The sequence below is a fragment of the Girardinichthys multiradiatus genome, chromosome 9 (assembly GCF_021462225.1).
Source record: "Girardinichthys multiradiatus isolate DD_20200921_A chromosome 9, DD_fGirMul_XY1, whole genome shotgun sequence".
Lineage (NCBI taxonomy): Eukaryota > Metazoa > Chordata > Actinopteri > Cyprinodontiformes > Goodeidae > Girardinichthys > Girardinichthys multiradiatus.
The window spans coordinates 40,312,446-40,324,021 of NC_061802.1; the positions used below are offsets into that span (position 1 = coordinate 40,312,446).

Consider the following 11,576-nt stretch of genomic DNA (forward strand, 5'->3'; position numbering starts at 1 on the left):
ATCTAATTTTAGAATGAGCATTTAGTACAGCAAATCAGTATTAGTTCCTCTTAGTTAAACAAAACTGCCCATAAAAAGTGCTAAAAAACGCCTGCAAAGTGTTAAAATGTTCACTCAGCAAAGTCGGCCACATGAGGATTTAGGTGGTTAACACGTGAGCACTTTTTCCATTCAGGCAAAGCATCACATAAATATCTAAATCACATGTAAACAGAAAGGGGATGTCATTTAAGGTAAACTCTTATCTGCAGAATGACTTTGTCTATGTTCTGTGTCACAGTCCACCTTAAAAAAAGTTAGCTCAGGACCACTTTTGGAATTGTCCTGCGACCAGCAAATTACACAGTCCTCCTGGATACCAAACATCTGGACAACAAAAGGACTCAGAGGAGCTTAAAGTGAGGCAGCTGTGAGACAACTCAGCAGACGGACTGAAGACTTCAACATGAATCCTGTTCTGCTGGCGTCTGCCTTGTCCTTGCTGGCTACAGTGGCAGCTCAGTCAAATGACCATTATGACATGGGCTGGGTAAACGGCTACCGCCAGGGCTTCAACTTTCAGTGTCCCCATGGAGAGGTCATTGTAGCCATCAGGAGCTATTTCAGAGAGAATGAAGGCTCAGACCGCTTGTGGTCTTTTGAGTGCCAGCCTACACCTGAGAATCTAGGCGAACCAAGTGACTGCTGGTGGGACGACATCAATCGTGCGGGGTTGGAGTGGTGGGTACCACCTTTTTTTGACTTCATTGTAGCTCTATAGACCTACAGTTAAATGAGGTGCACATACTGAGAGTGTAATGTGTTTGAAATTCAAATATGCAGAAGTGCAGCGTATCAATCCGAAATATAGAGGATTCATTGTGGAGACATATTGGAAAACAAAGAACACATGAAAAAAATGATCTTTAGTCTTTTCTTAGTTCTCCTTGACAGATGTTTTAAATATATTGTTTAGAGGGAGGGTAAGAAAAATAGATTTAACAAGTAAAAAAAACATAGCTCATATTGCCAAACCTTAAGTTGAAAATGTTTGGGGGTACAAATCACAAGTCAGGACATAAAGTGAGTTTTTCCAGATGTTTGAACTGTGAAATAAACCCTAAAAGGATTACAGCTCAACTGAATGAAAATTGTGTGAGGGGAAAAAACATGCCCACTTTTTGATCCTGTTCTGCACAAACAATTCACACTGTGGTGACATAAATAGAAAAACAGCCTTTTACTCATTGCTCTAAAAATGTAAATCCTCTTTGGTAAACTGGAATCAAACCTTAAAAAGGGGATTCAAGTTTTTTAAAGGGATTTAGCTGAGGCAGATTCAGACATCTGCTCTACTATCCTCTTGGCTGATAAAACCATATGAGGTTTTCCCTATCTGTACCTGCCCCCTAATGTCTGCCAGGACTTGTTCATTGACTGTGTATATAGTTATGCTCCCAGTCAAAAGGTGGTGCTAAACACAGACAAAGGAAACCTTGAATATGACAATGAGGAGACGAAGAAAAAAGCAACAGTTACACTTCTTTTTATTTGCTTACCAGCAGCAGATAACTTTTTTAGCATCATTATGTTGATTAAGCAGGGATTAGTTTCCATTCACATTGACTTCTTTTATCTGTATTTGTATCTGTATCAGTCCTTTGTTCGTTTTAGAGTCTGAAAAATACATTGTTTTAGTTTTGCTCATGTTTAAAGAGAGTTTGTTACAATCAAACCATATTCTTAGCTTTTTCATTTTTTATTTACATCATTGAACAACTATTCCAGAGTATCTCCAACACAGAAAATGTTTATGTCATCATCAAATAATACAAATATCATACTCCAGATATTGCATAAATTATAAAACATTTAGGACCCGAAACTGACTGCTGCGGAACCCCACAAGCAATGTCCAATTACTGAGGACTCACATCTCCCAGGACAGTGTGTTTGATTGTAAAATGCACAAAGTGAACTGTTAAATCCCTCCATAGGGTGCCGGTCTGTTAGGTCTCTAAGCTACTGCCTCTTGAACGATATTTGTCACCACTTCCTTCTCTTCACTGGATAAAGTGGCCGTTGCATTATACATTGAGACCCGAGTTCAGCGTTCCATGTGTAATGTCTCTCTTTGACAACTTTCCTCTAAATTCTCCTTTACCTTGTGCTCAATTTTAGATTATACTCGATTTTGAATATGGAAATTTAAATACTTATCATGAGCGATGAGTTGTAAAAATTATGCCTTTAACATTAGCCATACATTTATGAATAACTTCTCAATAGCAACAGTGTACAACATTTAAATTGGCCTCAACCAAAGATTTTATTACAGATTTGACATATGTTCCATTTTTTATTGCTGTCATAAAATACTGAATTCTGTCCACCGTATTCTCCTTCAGGGAAATAAAGCAGGCGCTCCAGACCCTGTATGAATCATCACCCTTCTTCGCTACAGTTCCTGGGAACGCAACTACATCCAAAACAATTTTACATTTTCATCCAACACGCTTTGTCAGTGGTCCTTTAGAGATCCCCACACAGCAGTTTATAGGCCACATGCTTCAGCCTTTTCCTGAAATACTGCAACATGGTGCTCATAAAAACCCGATAGTCTAAACAGACTATGGAAACACAATCCAGAATAAGCCTAGCCAGTAAGCACAAGTCCATTTAGAAAATACAGCAACTTTATTGTATTTAAATTTTCAGATTCCATAACCTGATATAAACATATTTCTCTAACTATCAGCTTTACTCAAAGCTTTTGTCAAATGAAGGAATTTAAATGAGCCTTTAGAACACCACTGAAAGGATAAATTGTAGCCTGACAACAGGAGCTTCAATCATACACCTAAACACATTGCTGGCTAGATCTGCTTCTGATGACAGGTGTGGTTTGGAGAGAGATGCAAGATTCAAATTCTATAGTTTTTCTTTGGATTAGGTTTGACTGAACTCATTCCACCTCTTGAACTACATTGTGAGAGCTCTTTTTCACTACCATGCCCGCCCGTCTTTATAACAGCAGTCTGATTGGATTTAACGGGGTAGAACATTGCCCTGCAGTAAATTAATTCAAGTGACTGAATGTTCATGTTGCTGCGTTCATGTTGCCATGACAAGTTTCTACACACTCAGCATTGCTTCAATCTGACAAATCTTACGGCTGCTGTTCAAGATAATGTACAGGCCCCACAAAAAGGAAAAAGACTGTATTTAACTCATGACTTGTGTTTTTGCAGGACATCAACATGCACCCGCAATGGCCTGGTGGCGGGTGTTCAAAGCAAGTACTTTGAATCTGTCCTTGACCGTGAATGGCAGTTCTACTGCTGCTACTACAAACGCAGCTGTCCGTACTCCTGCATGTACGTTCTCACACAGTACTGTGGGCACGTTGAAGAAGCAGTCTGTCAGTTTTGCTATCTTCTTTGTTGAGAGTTAGATGATGCAAATTCAGAGCAATAACGAAATTGCTGCACACAGATTGAAAAAAGGTTCCCTCACAGTCCTTTTTAGGTATTTACTTTAGATGCAGCACACTCACTGACAAAAGCTGTTAAAACACCCAGAAGAATTGGTCACATTTGGATATAATTTGGTACAGATGCAGCTTGATAATAGGTGTGCAACTGATTAAATTTACAAGGAGCTGGCACATTCAGAATGGGTAAATGGGTATATACACAAGGAGTTGAGCCATGATGTTCAATTATCCATGTACAGCAGCTAATTGCTGGAGCATCTGACAGTGGGAGTATAAAACCTCAATAAAACCACCATAAGTATTTAAAATCGGACCACTCTTGTTTGAAGCTTAACTTCTTTTTGTCAGTGATTATGCTTGCAAAAGTATTTTTTCACATTTTATCAGGTTACAAGACAACTTTAATGCATTTTATTGGGGATATATATGATAGAGAAACACAAAGTAGAGCATAATTAGAAAATGGAAAAAAAATACTATTTAAAATATAAATCTGTGCTTTTATATTCAGCTCCTGATTCAGTACTTTGTCGAAAGAAAAAAGCCGTCTTTCGGGGTATGTCCCTGCCAGTTTTGCTAATCTACAGACTGAAATGTTCACCTATTCTTATTTGCAAAACAGCTCAAGCTCAGTCAAATGAAAATGAGAGCATCTGTAAACATTTTGAAGTCTTTCCCAGATTCCTGGATTTAGGTCTGAACTTTGACTGGGCCTATCTAACACATGAATACACGATAAACTGAACCATTGCTTTGGAACTGCTGCATCCCAAAAGCAAGATACTTCCACCACCGTGTTTTACTGTGGGAATGGTGTGCACTGATATCCAGTGTTAGAGTTGCTTCATAAATAGTGCTTTGCATATAAGAGACTATAGCACACCCTTCAATCAAACAAGGTGTGAAAATATTGACAGGTGGGCGTAACCGGAAGGCGAATCTAGAATCTAGAATCAACCACTTAAAACAGAGGGATGTGTTTAACGCTGTTATTATTTAATTGTATTATTTAACTGTATTGTGTAATTGTATGTTTTAGATGTTTTTACATCTAAAAACACAACACGCAGTTTCTCCAATTTAAAGGTACACTCAACTTAATACAGGCACGTCACACAAAATTCTGATAAAAAGAGAACCTGACTGAATTGTAAATTCATTTTGTTTTAACGCAGGGTTATTTAGATGTTTTTACATCTAAAAAAAACAAGGAAGACAAAAAAGTAGATACTGAACCTTTCTTCCTCTGCTCAAATGTTTGAGTAATTGAATCTGCACCAGCAACTTGTAGAGATGATCTAAAACAGAGAAACAAATGAACTGAAAAAAAAAAGTTAAAAAGTCCTCGGATATGTCACTGTTTATTGAATTAAGGCAGACGTCTGCGGTTTTGCTTAGGTGTCACGAGCTTCAAAGTCTTCACACCGACTGTAGTCATAAAGTAATTAAAACGACCGTGTTCCTTCCTGGCCCAAAGTGTCGAGCATTGTTTCAGACAATCCACAAGAAACAGCTGCGGGGATCTAGAATCAACCAATTAAAACAGAGGGGTGTGGTTCAGTGTTTGTTTTAAATACTAGCAGAAAATGCAACAATTTACTTGCAACATTGGCTGGAAAAGAACGCTTGTTGAACAATGGTTAGAGTTAAGAGAGTTTTTCATCAAACCGGGGAGAAATGCAAGGCGTGTTGAGATGATGAACAGCCATCTACATCATCTATTTCCTTGTCTGAGATACCTACCGGAATTCCTATCATAACATGCTCTGCAGATAATGATCCAACTTCACCATCAACAATGGATGAAAAACAGGCCTCAGGTCAGCTAAGACGTACGTCTCTTCTGTGTGAAACCCCGGTAACCGTCTACAGGCATACGCGCCGTGAATTGGATGCCCCAAAGAAATCGACATATTACCTATGCAAGGTACAAAGGCCTCCGTTCTACACTCTGCAGGAAGAGTGGTCTTAGGAATCATATGGACTGAGTTGTAAATGGGGGTATATTTTCATGTATGAAATAGGAGAGCTCTGCCTGTATCAATTGGATCAAGATGGGGTATTTAATGGATCATTGGCTCTGTGTACTCTCATCCACAACGACTGGGCTGTGTTACAGCTGGCAATCCCACACCTTAACGATAACCCTGAATCAGTCTCAGTGTACGAGAGGGAGGATGAAGAGGAAAGCTCTCTTCGACCAGCAAAAAGGATGAGAATGTGTCCTCATCATTCCGATGTTGAAATAGCTGCGAGAGAACTGATCTTTAGTGCGGTGTGGGGATCAAAAACCACAGCAAATGGTCGCTGGTCTTTTCAGGCAAACAGGCGCAAGAACAACCAGACGATCCCCTCAGATCTGTTTGTGTTGGAGGCATTCAATCAGAACTGTGGTGTATTCAAGACAGTGCTTGCTCTACGGTATGATGCTGGGGCTGAGAAGATGAATGAAATTGGACAGCGTCTTTCCAACTTTTTCCAAAACTCACGCTGCTTGACTGATGTCATGTCAATGAGAAGAATGCTGATGTTCCCTGTTGTGGATCTAAAGCCCGTCCTCTTTTGAGGACCCACCCTCTTTTGAGAATCCGCCCTCTTTTTTGAGGACCTGCCCACCTTCCTACAATACATATCTGGGTCTAACTGCAAGCTCACAGACTCTTCTTCACAACGGAACGCAGCAAACCTTGAGAATGTATGGAGCGTACGGGAAAACACCATACTGGGACCTCTACAACCAGCAAGCAGACACCCTCTTCTCTCCTGAGCATGGTGAAAGCTTCAACACCGGACCGCATCATCCACCTTCTCCAGACCTCTGCTCACCAACCATCTCATTGTCGCAGCTCTCTGAGTCCCTCTTCAGTCCAGCCATACCTACAGGATACAACCTCAGATCGTATCATCTGCCTTCTCCCGAACTCTACTCACCGCTATGCGTGGCTGGGTCTGTACACACAGATATCCGACCTGTAGACAAGAAGGTGGTCGTGGAGGACGAGGCAACTACCAGCTACTCACCCTCCCCACAAACTCCGGAACCGATACTTGCCCCTCAGCCTTCACCGGAGGATGAGAGTAATCAGGGGGACGAAATTGACGGCTGGATCTCATCAATACGGTGAAAACAGCGATACTTCATTTATTCAACATAACCTGTTTTAACTATGTCAAAGAAACCTGTTATGGGTGCATAACGAACCACCCGAGCCAACGACAGTGCCTGGAGATATTGGAGGAGGAGTATTACCAAATCAACTTTCAACGCATCGTGCAATGACTCATAAACCTCAATCTCCTTCCTGCTATTCAGAATCTTCTGACACTTCGACGCATACAAGCAGATGACTTCAGAGTGAAAACGATTGCAGAGACAGTTTTATTTGAACTGAAATCGGTACAAGGCTTCCATAGTGCAATCACTGATATGTACGATAAGATGAGCGGTAATGACTGTCTCAAGCAGCTTAACTCTGTTTCAGAGTGCTACGATCCGATCTCAGGTGTTTGATGACTTGTTTTGTCTTTTCTGTATTCTCTCTCGGCTTTCTACTGGTATACATATATATATATATATATATATATATATATATATATATATATATATATATATATATATATATATATATAACTTTTGTTTAAAGATTGCAGTGTTTGAATTTATCTTTATTATCTGAATGTGTTTTTCTGTTTCTCTATTAAATACCGGTAAAAATAAAAAAGAAGTATAAATATACCCTCAGGTGTTTGTTTTCATTATTTAACAAGTAGTCGTCAGAGTGAGCATAAGACTGGGATGTCTGAAAGAAAGATCATGAAAAATGTATATTACAACCCATCAACTCCAGGAAGTTTAGGGGGTGTAGAAAGGTTGAGGAGGGTTTTGCAAGATGAAACGGGAAGGAAGGTAGCGGTTGAAAAAGTTAAAGATTTTTTATCGGGAGAAGATACCTATACTCTACATAAACCTGCAAGAATAAAGTTCCCGAGAAACAGAGTTTTTGTCACCAGACCATTGAGACAGTTCCAAGCCGATCTCTGTGACATGCAAGCTCTGGCCAAGGAAATGACGGTTACAATTATTTATTAACAGTCATTGACATCTTTTCAAAGAGGGCGTATGTACGTGTTTTGAAGAGGAAAACTGCTGCAGAGGTGCTAAAGGCTTTTGAATCAGTTTTTAAAGAAAGTCAGGTCCCTGAAAAAACTTTAGACTGATGCAGGGAAAGAATTTTTTAACAAGAAATTTAAGCTTCTAATGGAGAAACACAGTATTGAACATTTTGCCACAGCGAGTGAAGCAAAAGCCTCCGTGGTTGAGAGGTTTAACCGTACGTTAAAAACAAGGATGTGAAGATATTTTACAACTAACAACACCCGGCGGTACATTGACGTCCTGCAAAATTTAACTAGAAGCTACAACCACAGCTACCACACCAGCATTAAGATGAGCTCAATGGAAGTGACCTCAGAAAATGCCTTTCAAGCATTTCAGAATCTGCATGGTGTTACCTCCAACAGATATTGCAGGTGACAATGTTTAAACAGGGGGATCTTATCAGAATATCCAAGGTACATGGAGTGTTTGACAAAAAATACAAACAGAGTTTTACGGATGAAGTGTTTACAGTGTATGAGCGGATACCCCGATCTCCTCCTGTATACAAACTCAAAGATTTGGATGGAGAACCTATTGAGGGTTCTTTTTACGCTGAGGAACTTCAAAAAGTAAAAATATTTAAGGACAAGATGTATCAAGTGGAGAAAATATTAAATCGACACACAGTCAAGGGTGTCAAACGGGTTTCTGTACGCTGGAAAAATTGGCCTCAGGTTTGATGAACTTCGAGACCTATAAAATAGGTGTGCGCTAAAACCTTACGATTCATACAGCATCATGGACAGCAAGGCAGAGGATGACGGTTTTCACATCACCCTTCCCTCTAACGCTAGCAAGGAAGTGTTTAAAAATATTACCAGTTCAAGTTTCCGTGTAAATTTAGCTCACATATTGATTGAGAACCCCCTTAATGATGACATCCGAGCAGCGTGCAGGGTTACGCACTTTCTGGTTACGCCCCCCTGTCAAAATTTTCACACCTCCTTTGATTGAAGTGTGTGCTATAGTCTCTCATATATGCCAAAACCTTACTACCACTACCAAAAAATATCCCTACTCATATGCAGCAGTTGGATATTAAGCTTGTTAGTAATAGGAAATATGAGAGTTAAATACAAGCCACAAAGAGTGACATTCTTTGTTTAGAAACAGAGTTTCTAATTTTGTTTTGCTTTAGATTTTTCAGGGCAGATTGCAGAGAATATGTTTATCTTCATATAACTCTCAGCAAAGAAATAGCAGAAGCATGGTTACTGAAAATGTTATAGATTAGTCGTTACATTTTCAAAATATTAAACAATCATCTGCTGCTGTCCTTAGGAAGACCACTGATGTTCCTGAATATTACAGAGAAGAGGGAGAGATGGTTATCCCAGCTTATGGATACTTCATCCGAGGGGCTCAGACTACATTCAGTGGAGTGCTCAGGTTAGTTCTAAAACATAAACATTTTTCTGTTAACGGCTATGACCTATGAACTAAGAAGGACCACTGTGTAATAAATGTGGCAAGAACTGCCCAAATATTTGAGTGGTAAACTGACAGGTTTTTGTCTCGTTCCTGTATTTCAGAGATCGGCAGTGGAAGTACATCTTGTGCAGAATGACAGACTTTGACTGTGAATTTGAGAATTTATAGACCTGTAAGAAGCACCTTATTAACACACAAACATGTACAATACATAACCACTACTTACTCAGTCATACCATAGTAATGATAAAGCATAAAGTATTACTGTTCTTGTTTATGTTTTTTTCACTTAATAAAAAGACCAACGTAAGGAATGTTATCTAATTGTAGCCACTTTTTAAAATTAGCTCAGCATGAAGAACTGATACATAACGCAAAACGGTACACAGTAAAATAAACATCTAGACAGCTTTTCACCTAGGGAGGACCAGCTAGTCCTTTAACAGCTTACTTTGCAAGTGTTTCCTTGAGCAGAGGCAGTTATTTTATAATATGTTTACAGCATTTGAAAAATAAATGTACATCAGGCTGTGCTCTAGAATTTCTCAGCTAGGGGACCAAATGTGCTCAGTGAGCTGTGGGATAAAAGATATTCTCTTGATAGAAAAATTGGAACAACAGTTTAGAGTAATGAGGAGAAACAAGTACCTGGCATTATTAGTGTTGCATGCAGCCAACTGTGTCCCACCTACTTTCAATGGATACCACTCCATTCCTGCTTTAATAACATATACTATGTCTGGCATATTTATCTGTGTAAAAATCTGGAATAAAGATGTTTATTGTTAAATACTGTTGTTGTTCACCATAGGGAAATTCCATAAAGGTAAACAACAGAATGTGATGTGCAAATGTGTAACATGGGAAAATAATAACAGCAACTATGGGAAAGTATGAGTCTCTCAAAAGTTCAGACGGGATAACTGAGCCATGGTGAGCTCATTTGGGCTTTACTTGGCTAGAGGTAAGCTTCAAACTAATGATATTGCCATAACAGAAAGCAGAGAAGGAGAAGTATGTTCATGTGCCTGCACACATTTTGGAAGGGTTTCACATAAGGGATTAGCGTATGACCAGCTAATCACTAGCTAATCACTTCTGTGACATGACTCCCCACCTAATGTGAAAATGATGGTGAAACAATAGTAACAAATACTTCAACTTAAAGGCCAGTTCTGCATGTTACATTTAGATAGCTTTCATGCAAAAAACTTATCCTTGCACACTTTTAAGCATTAAGGCAGCTAGAGGGGTCAAAGTTCACATGCCACTGATAAACCTCTGAGCCACTAAGGCAGGTGGTTACAAAGTTGAATTGGGAAGTATGTGAAGTAGGGGCAGTATATTTTAACCAGTGGCGCTGCTGACTCCAGGCCACAGGGGTGGCTTGGGCTGGTACCAGTTACCCCTGGAGTCTGATGGACCAGCCCACCTGGCCACCCAAACTAGTGTTCATATAAGAGTTTGCAGAGAGGTTTCGAGTGTTGCCAAATTAGCACTTTTGTCACTAGACTTTTTCTGACCCTCTATCGATTTATATAATAAAAAAGTCCAGATCTAGCTAATTTTTGGAAAACTGGCAGTAACGTTCTGAGGAACAAAGTCGTCATGTGATTGAGCTGAATCTGTTACCACATGCAGCAACCAGCTACAACAGGCTGCTGAGCGGTTTTCACACCACAAAGTCACAACTGGCAATGAGCTGCTCATTGGGGTTCCAAAATTATAAATGGAGCGTCTCAAAGTCTGAGTTGAATGAGCTGCTCTTCACCCTCACAAAAATATTGCAGCTTTAATAACGGCACAAATATGCAGAACAGAGGTGCAGCACGTAGCACGTCTACAGCTGTTTTCCTAAATTTCCGGGTCTGTGCTCTGTCCTGCCCCATCATTTCTGTCCATGGGAACAATGATCGTCACCCGTGTGGCTTTGTTTACAAGTAAAAGTTCACTTGCAAAAAGTACAATGTGAAAATAAACCGCACCAAATGAAAGAATTAAAGTTCGCTTTTGGTCCGGACCAAACAAGCGGACCAAAGGACTTTCCTGGTGTGAGTACACCCTATGACTTGATCCGGATGGTCAAAGAGCCAGGAAGCTGCCAGCTTGAACTAGATTCAGCGGAAAAAACTGGAGACTTGAACCCTTATCCAGAAGTCAGAGAACGCTCTTTAAGAAGAGTCTGGAAACCAGCTTGAACTCAAACAGGTCTGGAAACAATCTGAGGAGGACACACTTGAATTAATCAGAGTTCAGGAAGAAACAAGAAAGCAAGACTAGAGCTAGACCTTGGCGAGAGTCTGTTACCACTGGTGGCTAATAGTCAGGCATCGAAGTGCTGGCAGCTTCCAGTTTAAATACACCTCCAGGTAATTAGTCAATGTTAAGAACCGGTCCCCTCTGCACCTGTGAACTCCAACACCATCTAGTGACCAAGCAGAGTAAATAGCAGGCAAACACAAATACACAAACCCGACAGTTACCAGTTCATTCCTGCAGCTTTAAGTTCTT

At 39.9% G+C, this 11,576-nt stretch overlaps 1 protein-coding gene across 1 annotated transcript; it reads left to right on the forward strand.

The window, feature by feature from the left end:
- Window positions 1–331: 331 nt before the first annotated feature.
- Window positions 332–9,855, forward strand: dpt (dermatopontin). Its single transcript, XM_047374210.1, has 4 exons — window positions 332–720; window positions 3,231–3,356; window positions 8,916–9,023; window positions 9,167–9,855. The coding sequence occupies exons 1-4, from the start codon at window positions 446–448 to the stop codon at window positions 9,231–9,233; spliced, it is 576 nt and encodes a 191-aa protein (XP_047230166.1). The 5' UTR covers window positions 332–445; the 3' UTR covers window positions 9,234–9,855.
- The last annotated feature ends 1,721 nt before the right edge of the window (window positions 9,856–11,576 follow it).

Coding starts and splice junctions, on each gene's coding strand:
- dpt (XM_047374210.1), top strand. CDS start 446: ATGAATCCTGTTCTGCTGGCGTCTGCCTTGTCCTTGCTGGCTACAGTG. Junction 721..3,230: donor AATCGTGCGGGGTTGGAGTG/GTGGGTACCACC, acceptor GTGTTTTTGCAG/GACATCAACATGCACCCGCA. Junction 9,024..9,166: donor ACATTCAGTGGAGTGCTCAG/GTTAGTTCTAAA, acceptor CCTGTATTTCAG/AGATCGGCAGTGGAAGTACA.